At 35.0% G+C, this 20,840-nt stretch overlaps 1 protein-coding gene across 5 annotated transcripts in view; it reads right to left on the reverse strand.

Annotated features, from left to right (window-relative positions):
* Window positions 1-20,840, reverse strand: part of LOC136030079 (uncharacterized) — a 142,793-nt gene that overhangs the window by 28,656 nt on the left and 93,297 nt on the right. For all 5 annotated transcript variants that reach the window (XM_065708761.1, XM_065708752.1, XM_065708768.1 and 2 more), the window contains exons 5-6: window positions 19,294-19,525; window positions 6,984-7,131 (exon numbers count right to left, since the gene is read on the reverse strand). In XM_065708761.1, coding sequence (XP_065564833.1) covers window positions 6,984-7,131; window positions 19,294-19,525 — 380 coding nt within the window. The remainder of the gene's footprint in view (window positions 1-6,983; window positions 7,132-19,293; window positions 19,526-20,840) is intronic.

Genomic DNA, 20,840 nt, shown 5'->3' on the forward strand with positions numbered 1-20,840 from the left:
AGTTTTTTCAGTTTTTTTTTTTAGTTTTTTATTGGTTTTTACCTTTATAGTTTTTTTAGTTTTTTAGCTTTTTTATTTTTTTTATTAGTTTTTAGTTTTTTTTGTAGTTTTTGCCTTTTTTTAGTTTTTTCAGTTTTGACGTCACCTGATCCAGTTTTTTCAGGTGACGTCACCTGACACATCCATCCATCCATCCACAGACAACTTATTTTTATATATATAGATTATTAATCTTTCTTTTGTTAGAGGTTGTGAACTGAGCTACCAGTGAGCAACAAAAGATTCCAAAACCTTCAAAATTTTCAAAGTTAGGAGCATTTGACTGCCCAATTTTCAGATCACCAACAGATTTTGGTAGGATACTTCCAGCAAAAGAGGATGTTATTAAAAACTGCATTTACGAAAGGTGGCGTATCGGTTCTGAAACAACTGGTAACAAGGAACCCACGTTTTCTCACATCACAGGGCAAGTTTCTGCAGAGCTGCAAAAGCTGTATTCAGAAGCTTCCATTCCAAACAGTTTCAAAGAAACGTGTCCTTGATATGATTCAAGTATATCACAAGAAATATATCGAAATCAAGGCTTTTTATAAAAGAACACAGAAAAACATGGCAACCAAAGCAAGGGCAGAGAAGCTTAAAGAAGAATCATGCTTTCTTTTTGATACAGCAGCTTGTAAGAGCTCTATATTTACAGACTGCAGTTGCCCGAAGGAACCCAAGGTCCCCATTAAGGAACAGACATTTCTTGATGATCATAGAAAAAAGCACCTAGTGTGCATTGGATCACTTGATTTCCAAGGAACTAAAAAGCACCAAGTAAACGGCGAAAGGAAGATAAGAATATCTTCGTAGTTCTCAATCTACTGCGTCCTGCTCACCGCAGCCTGATGGTGAAGAGACTTCATTAACATCAACGCTATTACAAGATGATGAGGCAATGGATAAGGATAAGGAATCTAAGCCTGATGACTACGATTACAGTTCCGGACCGTCGACTTTATCTTCTTCGCAAATACGAAGAAAACTTTTAAATACCGCCTTAATAAGCCCAAGATTTGGGATCGCTTCAAGCTACAGCTGCCATTCCTTCTACCGTTCAGCACGACGTAGGCCTAATCTCTGAATTGGATACATCTTTAGTGATTGATAAGAGAAAAATTACCAGAGAAAGGTATCAAACCATGCAAGAGCATAAAATCGAAAGCTCGGACATTGACAATGATCATTTAACAGGTCTTTACTTCGACGGTCGAAATAAAAAAAAACTGTCAAAAGAAAAAGAAGACTACCAAAGAACAACTTCAGAGGAAAAATATTCCTTCGTGAAGGAACCTAACCGACGTTGGTCACGGTACACCGGCTTCGGGGTCAAGTCCGGCCATTGCTGGAAGTATTTACCGCTATATCACAGAAGAAGAGCCCGGAGGTTTAAACCATATTCTTGTTCTAGGGTGTGATGGAACGGTCGTAAATACTGGAGTTCACAATGGAATAATGCGCTGTCTAGAACTGAAGATCGGGAAACCTGTGCAAAGGGCTGTTTGCCAAGTACATTTCAAAGAATGTCCCTCGATGGCCCCATGTCTGGATCCAATTCCTACACTGGTTGCAATGACAAATAATTGAAGGCGTGTGACCTACTTCCAGCATCAAAATTTTAGCCAGATAACTGTACCTTACCATCAGATGATATATCCATTTTGAGTAAGGACCAGAAGTATCTGAGGAATATTGCTCTTGCTGTTAGCTCAGGCATGTGTTCTCAAGGTATTCCTAACCACGATACAGGTTTCCTAAACATATCCTGCTCGTTGACACTAGCAAACAGAATATTAAGACTATATGTTTGTACCACAGAACCATCAGACAACTTACGTACCATAGTAGAGCTCGTTATTAGGATGTATGTAGGTTCTCGCATCACACCACGTGCCAACTAGGTTCTGCACCACGATTCCTTCATTCAATTAAGGATGAAACTCGGTTTCATTACCATTTCATTCAGTCATTCAGATACTTGGATCAAGCAAACTGAAATTTCAACGACCCAGTGATTTTTCAGAATGCTTTCTTCGCATATCCAGAAAGCATTCTGATCGAGATGCTGACTGATAAGGGAGCATATATCGGAGCCCTTGGTATTAGAAGAGTCATAACAGTATAAGAACCAGGTGAGATGGTTGAACACGTTGGGAATAGAGAGTTCAATATTCTAAAAATAAACATTGAAGCAAAACACTACAATGAACTAATTTACTGCTCATCCTGCGAAATAACGCCACCACCGATACTGAATGGTGTGACTACAGAAGATTTGAAAGCATGCTGAAAGAACCAGTGCTGAACCATGCTGAAAGAAAGAATCGATTGGACTTTTACAAAGTTCCCATGCCACACACAAGCTGTGGAAAGACCAGTAAAATTAATTACGGATGCCTCACAGAAAGTGTGTGGTAATAAAAAACGGGATGGATTCATTCACACCACTCTGAAATCGAGAAAAGCCATGCCTGAATTTAGGTGCAAGATAAAGTTCAAAACCTAAAGACCTGACAAAACACACATTTTCGTACTTTTAATTTTAAATTACTATTTTCTTAACTCTTATATTTAATTGTATGAGAGTGAATAACAACTCTGGTTTATGTTTAATAAATGTTAGTTAAATAATGAAAAACAAAGTAGTAATCAATTTTTGGGTGATTTCAGGCTCCTTGCCACAACAAAACATTTTGTCTGTAGTGAGTGAAATTTTTGTACAGTAATTAACCTTTCAGAAAAACGCAGAATTCGGAAAATCTTTCTCGGAAAAACGGTCAAATAACTAGGGTTCCAGGTTAGATACCCCCAGCCTCCGGGCAAGGGCTATGCGTTATGCTGGTTGTCCATTTTCAATATATAAGGTTCTTAGTAAAAGAGTGTTCATTCGATTGGAAATCGAAAGTTCTAGTTCCGTTTTAGAAGTCCAATTGGCCCCCTCCCACACCTTTTCCTCCAAATGCACCCAAACAAAATTTTGAGGCAGACATTTTGTTCAAAATAGTCCAAAAGCCGAATAACATTGCTCCTTAGGTTGAAACGAACCCCCACAGCCCCTGGAACAAGGGCTGTAAATTCTGCAAGTTGCTTATTGTTAACATATAAGGCTTTGTTCCCCTGTTAAGAGTCAAAACTAATCGAAGGGCAACCGGCCTCTCCCGACGCCCTTTTCCTCCCAACTGTATTAGATCAAAATTTTGAGATAGTCGTTTTGTTCAAAATAGTTCAAAGGTCAAATAACTATACCTTTTGGATTGCCACACCTCCCTTCAGCCTCCGAGCAAGGGCTATAAGTTATGCAATTTTTCCATTGTTGTGTATAAGGAGTTTTATAGGAAAAGTGAGTATGTTTGATCATAAGTCTCAAAAATGCCAAGAGTATTATGGTGAAAATTTAAGGAAATGTTAAGAGGAATCCTGAATGCAATCAAGACACTATGTGCTCCCTGGTTGTGAAAAGAGAATATCAGCAATGTCTAAATAACAACTGAAGGTATTTAGTAGAAATTTTCAAGATATGCTGAGGAGATGCTGAAAAGAGATTTTAGGGCAACCATCACCCCATCCTTGCTCTTTTTAGGTGCTCCCTCTGCTCAACATTGATCAAAATTTTGAGATTGTAATTTTATTCAAACTAGTATTATACCTAGTTCAAACTAGGCATAATAGTCATACTTCCTGGGATTTCGCGTCCCCATGGGCCATAGCCCTGGGTGAAGGAGTGTAAATTATACAATATGTTCATTGTTTCCATGCGGAATTTATCACTAGGAAAAGAGGAAATATTTCATTATAGGTGTATCTAAAAAGGCTAAGGGTATTAAGGTGAAATCTTGGAGAATATTGAGGGGTATGTTATACAAAATCATAAGCCACTATCTGCATCCAGTGTATCAAAAGAACGATCTGCAATGTTTAAGAAAGGCTAAGGGTATTGAGTTGAAACTTTCAGGACATGTTGAGGGGGGTGTTAAAACACACCCCCTCAACATGTCGAAAGGGCCATCAGCCCCCTCCCTTGCCTTTTTAGTTACCCTTCCTCCGAAAATATTCGATTAAAATTTTTAAATAGACATCATGTTCAAAATCATTGAAAGCTCAAATATCTATGCTTATGGGGATAACATATCCCCAGCTTAATAAATAAATAAATCTTAATGAATAAGCCAACAGCTTAATGAATAAATAAAAAAAAAATCTTAAATGGAGTAATCCTTATACTGAATATTCTAATAAACTTAAAACAAACAAAAACCACTAAAAACAAGAGTTTGCTTACTGGCTTCTTGGTTCATGTCTAAGGCCCATTAAGTCATTTGCGCTTTACTGAAAACAAATTAGGCTAAAAATGTTTTGTTTTGTGCTTACAACATCAAAGATAAATATTACAGTGAAATAGGTTTTTGAACAACTGAGTTTTCAGCAATTAATATCATTATATATCAAGAATTTATTATATATTACTCAAATTATTGTGCCATAACGCGAGGAGTTGCTTGGGTAGCCTATTACCTGTATTCTCCTATAGAATGTTGATGTTGGGGTATGTTTTATTGTAGTAATTGTAATAAGTCTTTATGTGGGTTTGTAAGAAGATATATTAGCTTTCAAAGAGTCAAATGACATTTATACGCAAGTTTTAATCTAGCTTCGTGATCAAAACATTTTTATTGTAAAAAATGAAATGAGGTACCTCCGAAACCACCCTCTGATTCTACCTATGATGAATCATATATTCAAATAAACTAGTAGTACATACGTTAAATAAATAACGGAGGTGGATCCTGGGGGGCCGGGAGGGGCCTTAGGCCCCCCAAGATATTTCTGATGCCCTCATTCGCATTCCGTCTTCTTTTTTTACTCTTCTTTTAAGCAAACTTGTCAATTTGATCAATTATTCGTAGGTGATTTACCCAATTAACAATAAAAAGAAAAGCTTTCATATGAATGTAAAGAGCAAAGCTGAAACCTTAAAACAAACAAAAATTATTTATCTTCAGCTGGTTCAGTATATATATATATACAAAATTGGCATGAAAATCTTTGATTGCTGCAGATTTTTCTACGAGCATGGAACTTTCCCTTATTTCACGAATATAGAAACACCTATTGAAGATAAAAGTGGTACCTTTAGCACATTTCATAAACGTGGTAACACAGTTAAAGCTATTTGTCTATTCGCAATGACATAATGAAAGCTTCAAAGTTCAAAACGGATAAAAATAAAAAATCTGGACACGAGCATAGAATAGATAAGAGACGAAGACTGATGGCTGAATGTGCAAGGGGATCAAAGGATATTTCCGGATATTTTGGTAAAATATCCGCAAATACCCAGAAATCAGAAGGTAAGTTTTGACTAACAATAAAACTCCTCCACCCTCAAAAAATCGTTAATTTTAGTTTTGTGACTAATTAAATAGCGAATGGCCCAATCAGGCTTTCGTGTGAATAAATTTATCTACATATCGTTTTAAATATATAGCTAATTTGGTTGAAATTAGATGAATGAAAGAGTTAAAAGAATCTTAGGCCAGGAACAGATCCGTGAGGTCGGAAGGTGCGACCCTCCCCCAAAGACACTTCTGGCACACATATTCCGTTCTTTTTTCTTTTTTTAATCTTTTTTAAAATAAACTTGTCAATTTGGTGCCCACTTCGAGTCGCCCACCTGGCGCCCTTTGTCCAGTAGCCCCCATGCCCAAGATTTTGCTCTTGATCTGTTAGAGATTCATACATGAAACTGATCGCACGATCAGTTTACGAATCATTTCGTCATAAAATTATAAGATAAACTTCGTTTTCAGGAAAAATTAATCATATAATTAAACTTGCTTGCAAGATTATCATCTTCAGATTGATTTCTTTTTATGGCAGATTTTTTTATTATATTTCTAAAGAGCCCGTCAGTTTAGGGTACGGTTTCTGGGCGTCAATGATGAGGATATGATAAGGCAACCTACAACATCAATTTGTGTTCAGGAGTAGTTTTTTTAACTACCCCTACCCACTCCCCACTCAAAAAAACCCTTAATTTTAGTTTTGTAGACAAACTAAATAGCGAATGGCCCAATAGGGCTTTCGTGTGATAAATCTATCTATCGATTTATTTTAACTGTATAGCTAATTTGGTTGAAATTAGATGACTGAAAGAGTTAAAAGCAATTTAGGCCAGAAACAGATCCATGGGTTATGAGGGGGTGAACCTCCCACCAAGACAACTCTGACACCCTTATTCCGTTCTTTTTTCTTTTTTAACCCTTTTTGAAATAAACTTTTCAATTTGATGCCCACCTCGAGTAACACTGGCACCCTTGGTCTAGTGCCCTCCCCCAAAGATTTTTTTTTCTAGATCTGCCCCTGATAAATAACAATTAAAAAGAAGAGTAATAAAAATTATTACTCATGGTGAAACTCAGCCGGATTGTAGCAAAAATTAGATTTGCGTAAATGTTTGTAAATTAACGCCACTGAACTACTGACTCACGCAAAAACTATATGGTATGGTATTAGATTACTGGGCTCTACTACCAAGCAGGGAAAAGAGTTAGAAGCATCAAGCTAGTACCGAAGAATGCCCACTTTCCACAATCTGGTGTGAATGTCGAAGCGCTACTTGTCCCATCACACGTGGTGTATTTCTGCCACATCGCACCTCTGGGTGCTACGCACTGTATACTTTGTGCAGGGCGAGGTAGAACCGACCATGCGTTATCGCACCCAGGTTGCCGAAAGGTGCCAGGTAGGCACCTTTCCCTTGGAGAATCCCTTGGTTGATATAAGACAAAAACTGTCTAACGTGCAATAATTTCTAGAATATAATTGATAGCTTACTCCCTATCTTACTCCTGACAGTACGAACGTGCGGCCAAGTTAGCCATTTTCATGTTGGCAGTGCGATACAATACAAGTTTTCGATTTGATCAGTTCAAAATACTTACCCTAAGAGCTGATAAACCAGCATGCCCGTGGCGAGAGCAACAAGTATACCAATAACAGAAAGGGCAAACAACGCTCTTAGGCAAGAATATAAAGCACCGTGTACAACATCACAGTCCATTGTATCCGCAAACGTATATTTGGTCCCACCTACAGAAAAGAAAAGTGTATGATTATCAGCTTATAATTACCAATCATAAAAAAGGAAACATCTCCCGCATTAGAGGTCGATATTTTTTTAAGCCCAAACCTAAAAAGGTAGTGTTAAATGCCATTAAGGAACTCATAGATGGAAAGGCTGTAAAAGAATAACCTCATAGGCACAAGGGGCCAAAAGGAGAAGCAATTATTATAAATTTTCCTATGGATTTGTGTCGCAAACAAGGGTATTCAGATCAGTCTAGGCCAGCATATTATATGTTATGGAAATCACACTAATATTTTTTATTTAGCCAACGAAACAAACAGTAAAACTCTCGAAACGGATGTACAAGAATTGAAGATTTTATCTGAGTAAAAACTTAGCAAATTGTAAGTGATGTTATACTGCGTACTATCAAAAAGGAATTCCAAATTATTGAAAGGTCATTAGTCAATAGCTACTCCTCTGCGGGAAGAGGGGGAGGGGCTAACACCAAAATTTTGACCTATGCACATTTAGCTCATAACAAGATTAAACTAATCGCTAGCCAAGTTATAATAAGATAGGGCGAAATTCCTGAGCCAGCTAGATCCAGCACCATAGTTCAATTTATTTGAACTTTTTCTTTTATTGATTGATAAACATATCCAAAATCGGAGCTTTTCCTTAAGAGCCAAAAGAGCAATATTAAACTTCAGACATGCAGAAACAAATTCCTATAATAATTGAAATTCAGAACGACCAGAAATTATCGTTAAACAATAAATCAAACCGAAAACTAACAGAAATCAAATATACTATAGAAACAATAAATATACAATCATAGAAATAATAGAGATAACAGGTCCTAACTTAAATGAAGAAAGAAATCTTAAAATAAATGAAAATTGAATTGGATGTTTAAGTCAAGCTTAAAACGGAAAAAAAATTGTTACAAACACGAGTTTGGCTACTCCCCTTTTCCCCTTCCTTAACCGTAAAAGTCTAAAAAATCTTTTTGCGTCATTTTTGTTTTATTGAAAACTACATGTATCTTGATCACTATGATTTTGTTTTTCATAATATCGACGACAAATAAATATAAAATTACTATAATAATCAAGATGACTAGAAAGAACCAATGAAAATAAACTGAATGTTTAATATATTTAACAAAAAAAAAGTTTTTCTATTGACAGTAAGGAGTAACATTGAAATTTAACGCGAACAAAAGTTGTTCCGTATATGTGGGGACTGCCTCCTCCTCATTACCCCTCTCTTCATACTAAAGTTTTATAAGAACCTTTAAAAAAGGTTCTTATTCTCACTACACGGTCCTTGTGTTCCAAGAATCGTTCTTAAAGAATCGAGACAAAAGGTCAAACTTAAGCGTAAAGAGCGGGGTATTGAGGAGGGGGCAGATCCCCTAATATACGGAACGGTTTCCATTCGTTTCAAGTTTTAATGTTGCTCCTTACTTTCAGTAGAATTTTTTTATTTAATTCATGTTCTTTTTTAAATAATGCCAGGAAATCTAGAGAAATTCATTTTATTTACTAATAACTACAAAATAAACTATATATAAATACAACCGTCCAGGAAAGGCTCGAAAAGCCTGATGACGGACGGCTGCAATCCTCTAACTCTCAACCAATAACAAACATTATTTACCAAAAAAAAAGAAGACAAAAACACTCTCTGAACTATCAAACAATACCAAAATTAATTATCCTTTCCCAATAAATGTTTCTTAGCTTTATTTTAAATGACCCAATGTGTTCAGCCTCCCAAATGCCAGCTGGGATATTATTCCAAATAGTCAAAGCTAAGTACCTAATTCCCGAGCCTGCGAGTGTGGTGTCTCGGTACCCAACAACAGGATTGTCCGCCTCCCTCACCGCATGCCTGTATATCGAACGATTTACGCGAAAAAAAAAGAAAAATCAGTAGAAACTGTAGGACTTAGATCATCCCAACACCGATAAGCAAAAATAGCAGCTTGATAATCGCGGATCTAACCAATATTAAGCACCCGTAATTTCTTAAAACGCGACGCAGTATCGTTTACATTTTATAAATAAATACCAAGAAGACGTAATGTTTTATTTTGAAGAATCTGCACCCTTTTAAAATTTGCATAAAAGTTACTAGTCCAGAGAACACAACCATTAAATATAAGACGCAACAATAGTATTGCAGAGTAATAGAAGAACTGATAATGGTAAAACATGCCTTAATCGGCGCAAAATTCCCAGACCTCTAGCAACTTTAGCTGCAACAAGATCACTATGGGGCCTCCAAGACAAATTATAATCAAGTTGGAAGCCCAAATAGTGCACTTCATGCACCTGTGACAAATACCTATTATTAAAAAATATCTCTCCTTCAACACATGACTGCTTACCAACTCTTATATAAATCATAAAATTAGTTTTTTTTTTAACATTCACTGACAAAAGGCTCAAACTTTTAAATACAAAAAAGAATTTAAAACCTTATTTACTTTCAACAACGAATCATCGATGGATCGACTAGACAAGGTTAAAATAGTATCATCCGCAAAAGTTGTAATAAAACACTCAGGTAAGTAGAAACGCATAAAATCAACATACACAAGGTACAGAGGTGGTCTCAAGACAGATCCCTGAGGTACACCAAACTTCACTTGAAAAGGAGAGGAAAACAATTATTTAATACAACTTAAAGAGATTTACCACTCAAAAAACTACCAAACCACTTCAGATAGTTACCACGAACTCCAAATGATTGTAGACGTTTAAGTGAAATTTAGAAGTCCACTGTCTCAAACGCTTTTCTAAATTCAATAAAAATAGTCAAAGGAGTTTTACCACGTTCAAAGTATTTATTTACAGTAGCCCAGAGGGAATGAACGCCGTCCAACGTCAAGTGACCTTTCCTTAAGCCGAACTGGGTTCATTTAACATCCCTGTTTTCGTAAGGTAATAATAAAGCCTTTTATGCACAATTTTTTCAGATAATTGTGAAAAACAGGGGTAGGATTGATATCGGTTTATAAATTTGAAAATCTAGCTTAGAACCACCTTGGTGAAGGGGGGTGACTTTAGCCCTTTTAAGTGGATCAGAGAATACGCCGGTTTAGAGGGAGATATTGATTATGTGGACGAGGCATGGCAGTAAATAAAACTTCATTGATTTAGAAGTCCCAAGATTAATGCCATCTGTCCCTGCTGAATTAGATTTCATTGTTTTCACAACCTTCAGAATTTCGTCTCCAGTACACGGCTAAAATTCAATTTCACTTCCAGTTACTGTTTCATCCACAAATTCTTAGTCCAGGAAATCATTATTAGAATTCATCAGCCCTTTGCCTGTACATTTTGGCCAATACTTAAAAAAAAATCAGCAAATCTATCAATAATAATAGCTTTATCATTAACAGTTTCTCCTTGGAAGAGACTTGGGTGAAGTTTCTTTCTTCTTTTCCAATAGATAATAAATAATCTTCCAAGTTCCTTTAGTATTATTCTTGTTTAAACTCAATTGATTCACAAAGTATTCTTTTTTAGCACTTCTTCTCACCGAGTTCACTTTATTGCGTATTATTTGAATTCTTCCAGTTTTTAGGTACACTCACTATTTAAACAATCCGCATACAATTGATTTTTTAAAGCTGAAGGTTCAAAAATTTCCGTAGTTACCCAAGGCTTCCTGGGCTCATCCTTGTGTGGTTTCAAACGTTTCAATGGCCAAGTCTTATCATATATAGGGTGTATGATCCCCATCATGCGATCAAATACACAAGAAGCGTCATCTTTCATATCTAAAATTTCACTAAGATCAATGCTTGTTAACTCTTCACTAAACTTCTGTAAATTCTCTTTTTTTAACGGCCGATTCTTCACTTTTTTAATTCAATTCTCTTTATTCGACCACAAGGTATCGTTGCAACATCTGGAAAAAAAGTCCAAACAAGGGTATAGAACCGCAGCAGCATAACTACGGTCCAGATACTTGGAACCAGCAAAAATATTATCTATGAGAGTGGCTGAATGACTCTTAACACGTGCTGGAATATTCACAAGGGGAAAAGTATCATGAGCAACCATCAAATTAAAATAATCAAGATTCACTCCATTCAGTGAAAGCAGATCAAAACTGAAATCATTTTCAGTCATTGAAATCATCATCAAAACAGATCAAAACTGAAACTGAAATTCTTCTTGTAATTATCTATACAATATAATTTTTTATATGTATTTATTAACCGGCAGTTTGATGCCTGCACGCTACTTATTCTCTAGACTCTGTTTAAACAGGTTACAACTAACTAATACTTGACTGAATCGCTCCTGAACAATCCGAATGGTTAGTTCCTTGGTGTAATTTATGCATTCTCACACGCTCCGATTACAGCTGGATCTAGTCTTCTGAGGGGAATTTTGACTTCAGAACACAAATATGTAAAGTATTTGAAGGGACTGCAGCCAGGAAGTATGTATTATAGAAATAAGTTTCTGATTGTTGAATAGTAAATTTTTTGCTCTATTTTTTTATACCCCACAACAACAGTGTCAAGTATAGTAATCTAGAATGCAAACCCAAAATAGGTTTTATAATTATTTTGGAATTATAAAAAAAATAATTGTCGGATTTAAGATTTGATTAAATCAAAATATTTACCAGATTTTTTTTATTTCTATTGACATAAAAACCGCCGAAATCACTAATTCAAGAACGTCAGGCAAACTCCAAATGGTTAACATGGGAGGTATAGGAAGATTCCTTGAAAATGCGTCCTGCCTTAAAGAAATGTGACAAAGATTCAAACTTTAGTCTAGAAAGCGAAGGATTTAGGAGAATTGCGTCACTTAAACAAGAAATTTTTTCTATTTAATTACCGTAAAACCCGATTCTTTCGATACACATATTATTATCAAAACTTCTATTTTAAGAGTTTCGGTTACTATTAGCTTGGGTCACTCCTTCATAAACTTCGTTACCACGAATTGTTTGATAATTGAGTATATTCACTAAAAATTTGAATTACAGCTTTTTTTCAAACAAATAACTTTACTGCATCAATTACTCCTGCCGTGAAATTTTAGGCAGAATATAGTTAAATAGGTCTCATTAATAACACGGCCCAATTCATAATGAACCTATACGTACATAGAAGAACTGTATGACTTTTGCATTAAGAGTGAGGAATTAAAGAACAGACACAACAAAGATTAAGTTTTTTAAGTTTTAATGCTGCTCATAACTTTCAGTTGAAAAAAATTTGCCTTTTTATCTAATTAAAATATATAATTTTTTTTGTCAAAAACACGTCTTAGGCTTGAATGTATTTGCCTTGCTTCAGTAGCCGTAAAGTCGTGGCCATTGATTGACGTACTAATGATTAATTTGATTTTAATGACTAGAAATGGTAATTACTATGCATAATACTTGCGACGGAATTCCAAAGAGTTCGTAAAGACAGGGACTTGATTAATACGTCCCTTAAGAGTCTTAGGTGACCTTCGGGTGCCTGTTTATATGGGAGCCATATTTTCAACAGCTACTTTAGTTCGATACACCTATTGTTATAGCCAAGTTAAAAAGCACGTGTGCGGGTCTTTTAGCTGTACTGTTTTGAAATTTCATGTTTTGTAACTTGTATTTCGAATAATTCACTTACTTGGGTACTTGTCTATTATATAAAACACACTGGAGAAGTGAATTTTGATGACAATAAAATATGATGAAAACAGAATACTATATTAGGAAAATTGTGAAGGTTCTTTGTGAATTATTAAATTGGGACCTCTGGCGTCGGCCGACCGTCTCAAAGTCAAAGAAAAGGTCATTATTAACGCGATTTTTGACCTAGTTCATTTTAGTTCATTATTAACGCGATCCTTGAGGAGGCCGGTTAGTTTGCTTTGAGTAGTGATAGAACACTGCTTTGATTTGCTTAGATTTTTAGAAGTGTAACACTGCGTTCCGGGAGCATATTTCCAAGTTGTGGTTTTCAAAATTTTGAAATTAGCAATAACCAAACCTCACTTCTCGATTGTGTTTTATATAATAGACAAGTACCCTTATTTGTACAGGGTGTTTTGCTTTTTGAAGCAGCTCTCCTACTCGATAGTTGCTACGATTACCACTTATACTATTCGCCCTCTCTTTATCTCACTCCTTCGTCTCTTCCTCTCCCTCCCTCTCTCTCTCTCTTTCCGCCTCTCTCCAATTGGTCCAATTGAAAAAAATCTTGTTATAGCTAAAATTGTACTTTCTTGCTAAACTAGTTTATGTTATCATACACACTTCGGCAACATTTTTTTTTAATTACTACATACGCTTATGCTGCAACATAGTAATCAACAATATCTACAGATTGATTATTAAGCAAAGGATCATCAATCTGTATCTTTTCCAATTCAAGGATGATGTAATATATGGATGAACATGAATAAAATAACCCACAATGAACAAGCTTTCTTTTTAATCAGAAAAAAAAATAATAGAAAAACATTAATTTGAATTGCTTTTATACAACCTCTGACGGAATTAAAAAAATCCAGCAATTAAACATTCAAAGAAATTCAGCAGTACTGTTAAGACCGTCTAGTAGTAATCAGGGGGGGGGCAGCTACAATATTTTATTGGTGGGGTGGGGCAAGAGGGGTTGCTATTGAAGTAGTTGGTATTCAAGCGGTAAAAGGTAAAAAAGGTAAAGGATACGGCATTAGACTTTACAGTCCGTACCGGCGGTGCTGATCTCCGTTTCTTGGCCCTTCAGCCCCCATTGAAAAATGGGGGGGAAGTGCAATGGGGGATTCAAGCGGTAGTGAAGAAAAGCAACTATTTATAAAACACACTACATGGTTAATTCAAAAGCATTACGCAATTAATTATGAGCAAAAAACACACATTAACAGTCATAAATATTAGTACTTATGCTTGGCTTTTACTAAAATTGTCAGCAATGAGCTGCTGCAGACGAATTGTATAAACTAGCGTAAGCAAGTTTCCGGGTTGGCGAGGTAAATGTCTCACACAATCGGTTTTTTTCAGCCAGATGCACGACTAATGCTGCGGTACGTATCCCCCTTCCATTTCCCCCAAGCCCACCACAGGATGCTCAATCTCGTAATTCAGCTCTAAAATTTAATAGCCCCGGACTCGCACTATTCATTTTCTCTTAATTTTGAATGGATTTTGACTCTGTAAGATTTAATTTGTTGCAGCCTACAAAACTTTTAATATACATGACTTACTGAAATATTTCATATGATTTTTTATTAAATTGATTGGTTTGTGGGTTCACCGATTTATATGCATAAATAGTATTGATATCGACGGGTCCCATAAAGCCGAACAAAAATCACAGGCATCGCTATAGCGCTGTCTAAGTAAAGATACATGATAAGTCAAAGCATTAAGATAGATTGTGTGACATCATATAGTAACATATTACCCACATCTAAATAGCAGCCGTATTTCAAATTTGAAAGTACTCTAAGAAGTTAAAGTTAAAGTCCGCCCCCTCGTCAATGCTTAACTCTTTAGACTAAAGCTTGAATTTTGTCCCAATTCTTTAAGAATGACCGCTGAATCTCAAAAGGCCGTAGAATAGTTTAAATTACTAAAAATACTTTAGCATAAAGAGCGAGGTATTGTGGAGGACACAAACCCCCTTATGTACGTAATAATTTCTTCGTTTTAGGTTTTAATGCTGCAACTTACTTCCAGCTGAAAAAAAACATTTTTTTTTTCATTGTTTTTTTTCAGTCAATGCTAGAAAATCCTGCAGGCCCCTTGATGGAAATTCTCTTCCCTCATGATAAATTTCTCCATGGAAAGATCCTCCCACGTATGAGCGTGGGAGGAGTTTTATCCAAAGGTATAGTTATTGGGCTTTTTAGCTATGATAAACAAAATAGTATCTCAAAATTTTGATCGGACAATTCCGATCGGACCTAGGTGCCCTCCAATTTTTGGTCACTTAAAAAGGGCACTAGAACTTTTATTACCCCTGAAAAAAAGCAAATAAACGCGCATCCGTGATCTGTCTTCTGGCAAAAAATAAAGATTCCACATTTTTGTAGATTTTGTAGAAATCTGATGGTGTGATTTTCGTTAAGATTTTATTACTTTTAGGGAGTGTTTTGCCCTATCTTCTAAAATGTAGCAAATTTTCTAAGGCTCGTAACTTATGACGGGTACGACTAAACTTGACAAAACTTATATATTTACAATCAGCATAAATTTTTTTTAGAGTTTCGGTTACTATTGAGTCAGATTGGTCCTTACTACACTTCATTATCACGAACTGTTTGGTATAGAGGGTGTATCCATTTCCACTTTTGAAAGTTTTGAAACAAGATCTTCTAATCTTAAACTGATAGATTATAGGAAGCATAAGCATCCTAAATATCAGAGAAAAAAATGGACTTGAGCAAACGTGACGACGCAGCAAGCATAAAACATTTTTCGATTTTGCAAATCACTAGGTTGACATTCTTACTTGATGACAAAGTTTCAAAGGCATTATTTTTGGAAAAATATTGATGTTGAACATATTATGAAGTAGAATGGACCCATATTTTCTCGTTTTCCTTCTGTTAAAACGAGCATGGATTAATTAAAGAAAAATCATCTGCTCAAATGTTGAAGAGATATTGCAGGGTGATCAGTCCCCCTCCCAAGCAATTTTTAGATGTAATCTCATCAAAGGTATCTGATCAAAATTGTGGAATTGCTATCTTGTTCAAAATAGTTGAAAAGTCAAATAACTATATCTCCGGGGATGACACAACACCCCACATCTCCTAGGGCAAAGTGTTGTAAGTTATATAAGTTTCCAATTATTTTTATAAGAGGTTCGTTAGGAGTGGATTAGGGAATTAGGTTGGAACTTTCAAGAAATGCTTAAAGAGGGATATCAATTGACCAAAAGGCGATACTTGCAGGCCACTACCATTACTAATAATGGGGGTACAATTGGGCTATAATTAGGGGTCAATGAGGACGACGTCGCAGTTCATAAGCTAGAAATATCTGTTCGTTCTGAGTTTGAGTTGAATATGATTTTTTTTTTTGTACTTTATAAGTTCATTTTTCATGAAGTGCAATAACTGTTTCTTTTAACTTTAACATCTGTCTTTTAATTTTTTTATTTAACTATAATTGGGGTACACGGCGGACGACTTCCCAGTTCATATATCTAGTTATTTCTCCTCATTTCGAGTCTTAGTTAAGTAATAGTTTTATTTTATTTTTGGTATATTATAAGTTCATTAATGGTAATTTTTTTTAAGTCTAACATCTGTTTCTTTTAACTTTTGGTTCACTGTTCATTATAATTTTTGGTATTTTTTTCTCCTTTTTTTCTCTACTCGAGACATAGCTTAGTTCTTTACTTTTTTATAAAGAAAAATCTTTTCTTTTTATTTAATCGGGAAAAGAGGGCAAGTTTGAGGCTAAGGGTATTCAGGTAAAACTCTTAGAAAATATAAACGTGGATTCCAAATTAGGTCAAAACAAACTAAATGTAAGGGGATTGTCAAAAAGACACAACAACAATATTTAAGGAACAGCTATGGTATTAAGTTGAAACTTTAAACGCATGTTGATGGGGATGTTGAACAAAGGAATGGAGGGCAATAACCCCAACCAACCGCCTCTTGCCTTTTTGGATGCGCCCATAATACTGGTGAAAATTTCAAAAGGCCACTTTATTCAAAATAGCCAAAACGTATAATAGCTATGACTCTGGGGAATCCATGCTCTGACAATAGCTGGGGCAAGGAATGTAAATTATGAAATTTATTTTGTTCATTTTTTACATACCATTTTATCATTGATAAAGGGAGGAATATTTGATCCTGGGTGTGTCTAAAAAGGCTAAAGGTATTGAAGCAAAGTTTTAGCAAATGTTGAGGGGCAAGTATAGCTAAATAAAAAGAAACTAACAGCATCCAAGCTATCAAAATTCGTATCTGCACTATCTTAGGAACGGGCAAGGGTATTAACTTGAAACTTTCATGTCCCCTACTACTACTACTACTTTTATTGCGGCTGCAAGTGAGATTGGTTACGACTGCAACTGTGACTACTTTTAACTGCGATGACTTGCAAATTTGAGTTCGACTGCTTTCACCTGTTACTACATCTATTTGTGACCATTTTCAGGAAATGCTAAGGAGGATGTTGAACATTGAATTTAATGTAAAAAAAAACATAACTTTAATAATCTAAGACTTTGATGTCGAAAAAAAGACAATACTGAAGCGGGGGATATTGGAAAACTTGAAACTATGACAATCAAAAACGAACAGAAAAAATAATTGAAACATTTTCCGAAAAAGGAGTATTTCAAAGAAACGTAAAGAGCCATATTAAACTTAGGACTAGCAGAAATAAATCCCCATTGTAAAACAAACTCAAAACGCACAGAAATTACTAATAAACAATAAATGAAACCCATAAAGAACAAGAATTAAATAATCATAGTAAAAATACACATAAAAGGTACTAATGTAAATGAAAAAACAAATTTTAAAAGGAGTAAAAATTAAATTCATTATTCTAGTCAAACTAAAAACAAACAAAAATCATTACAAACAGGAGTTTGACTACTGCTCCCTTCCCATTCCCTAGTCATACGAGTCTAAAGCCTACTGCGTCATTTACACTTTACTGAAAACGAATTATATTACAATTATCATTTTATGTTTACAACATTGAAAAATAAAAATAAAATTACAATGAAATAAAAAAATCTGAGATATTTAATGATTATATATCAAATATGAAGTTTAATCTTAATAGTTTTTTTTTCTAATGGCTGTTCAAGACACATTTGGTTTCCAATATAATGCAAAATACACAATGAGCTTTAGACTTCTATGGTTAGAAGGGAGAAGGAGGCAATAGCCAAACTTCAGTTTGTAATGATTTTTGTTTGTTTTAAGTTTAACTTGAGTATTCAATTTAATGTTTACTCGTTTTAAGATTTATTTATTCATTTCTATTAGGACTTGTTATTCGTATGCTTGCTTATTTAAGTTTTGTTCGTTATAAATTACTGTAGTAATTTATTTCTGCTAGTCTTAAGCTTAATACGGCTCTTTACTTTCCTTTAAGAAAATTTCTTTTTCGATATTTTTTAATCAATTACATATAAAAGGGAATAGCCAAGAATTCATTTTGGATAAGGTTTTAAGAGGGGGAAGAACGTGAAATATTTCTTTTATAGCTATTATAAAGGTACAGAGTACAAATTATTATGACATGATATTTTAACCATTTTGTGGGACAGATTGAACTTGAAAATCTTTCTCCACGCAACACCGCTGATTAGAAAACACAGAAGGCAAAATGAATGTAAACATATTTCTAAAGAGAGAAAATTAACATTCAAACTCGTATTCAAAACTAACGTTAAATTCATTCAGGAGGAAAATACAGTGTATCTATTTTTGCTGATCTTTATTATTGTGATATCAAACAACAATTTGACGTACAACTCTTTTATGAAATTACAATTCAAGAACGAAAGAAGTGTATACGAGGAAAAAATTGCAGCAATTGATAAAAGTTGTGCAAGTAAAGTAAGGGTACCAACGCAGAATTGCGGGCGAAATTTTTTAGTGGAAGGAGCTAGGTGCCCCAACGTCAGGAGCTTTGGAGAAAACTCTTAACTAAATAAATTCAATCTATTTACGGGATGATTTCAGTCATTATCCTGCTAGACTTTTGAAATATAAGTATGTTGTTATAAGGCTGAATGTTATAGTTCATATGTATTATATTGTATTTTTTTTTAATAAATGAAATATGCTTGGTTTGATTGGTCTAAATCATTTTTCATTATCTATTTTTCTCTTATGTCATTTAGAGTTAGGTTATCTAGTAGTAGGCCTATGGTAATTATTGCCAAAAAGTCAGAGAGCCGTGAATGAAATATTACTGATCATAGCTTTGCAAGATCTAGTTTGTTTTGCCAGAAAGCAATTTTCAAGAAATTGTGAGAACTCTGATCTTGTTTCAAAAAAAAAAAAAAAAAAAAAAAAAAAAAAAAAAAACTGAGTAAAAGATCGGAGAAGTGGAATTTTAGCAAAATATCCTTTAGATTGAAATCTACCCAACTGAGGCTTAGATAAGCACTAAAGACATTTTCACATTCAATCAACCTGCCATCAAGAAAATTTATACTCTACCTTCTTCATACCCAAGGTCAATATTCTTCGACTGTAGCGTAAGCTGATTGCTATTCAGTGATGTCTGGAGAACCGTGGGTAGTCGAACTGTGCACGTACAGCTGTGGCGTTGGGCCTGGTAAACACATTCGTGTAAACTTTGTAAGCGTGACATATGAACAACTATTGTAGCCACAGTTATAACAATACACAGTGCGGCACATAAAATACAGCAGCCACCGCATAATTTGACCTAAAAATGTACCGTCAACTTTTCATCAAACAATTCAAAAAGCGAAAGAAATTGGTGACTTGAATGTATAAATAAAAAAAAAAGTTTTCAACTGAAAGTAAGGATCAACATTAAAACTTAAAACGAAAATAAATTATTACGTATATAAAGAGGGTTGCCCCCTCCTCAACACTTCCCTCTTTACGCTAAATTTTTTTAGCACTTTTAAAAAAGCTTCTTATTGTTCTAATTAAACGACCCTTATATTTCGGGAGTCAGTCTTATAGAATTGGGACAAAATTCAAACTTTAGGGGGTTGAGGAGGGGGAACCTGCTTCATATACGTAACAATTTCTGTTTGTTTAAAGTTTTAATGTTGCTCCATACTTTCAATTGAAAACTTGTTTTTTTTTAATTTAATTCCTGATCATTTTTTTTAAATAGTACCAGGAAATATGACCTCACCTGCACAGAGATATCCCCCTCCCATCGAGATATGGTCTAGACAATTCAATCCTGGTGAAAATTTACCCTGGATAATCACCCTTAACAACTCCACAAGTAAAACTGAGACGAAAAAAATAACAAGACAAATAAAAATAATTTTGTATGGGAATTCTGGCAAACTTCCCCAGTGTAAAATATCTCCAAACAAATTCATCCCCTGGAAACTTCCCTCCTCGCGGAAAATCCCTCTGTGGAAAAACCCCCAGTAGAAAATTTGTTCCCACCCCCCAACCGAAATCTATGCATAATTCCCAATAAAAAATACTATGCGTAAACAATGGGCAAATTTTATAACTTAAAGACATTTCCCCTGGGGAAGTGGGGTGGGTGTTTATGTTATATCCAAGCACATAGTTACTGGGCCTTTTAAATATGATGAACAAAATAGTATCTCAAAATTTTGACGGATAATTTTGGAAAAAATTGGCGGGGGAGGGGACATAGTTGCCCTCCAATCTCTTTGGTCACTTAAAAAGAGCACTAGAACTTTTAATTTTCGTTAAAATTAGCCCTCTCCCGTTATCTAGGACCACAGGGCCAATACAATCACCCCTGGGAAAAACAAAGCAACAAAAAACAACAAATAAACACGCATCCGTGATTCTTGATCCGGCAAAAAAAAGAAAAGAAAATTCAACATTTCTGAAGATAGGACGTTAAAACCGCTGAAATAGGGTTCTCTGATATGCTGAACTGATGGTGTGATTTTCATTAATATTAATCAACTTTTAGGGTTTTTCCCCCATTCCCGGAAATCGGGCAAATTTTCTAAGGCTCAGAGCCTTTGATCTGTAACACTAAACTTAATGAAACTTATCTACTTGGAATC

This window comes from Artemia franciscana, chromosome 1, assembly GCF_032884065.1.
Source record: "Artemia franciscana chromosome 1, ASM3288406v1, whole genome shotgun sequence".
Classification (NCBI taxonomy): Eukaryota; Metazoa; Arthropoda; class Branchiopoda; order Anostraca; family Artemiidae; genus Artemia; species Artemia franciscana.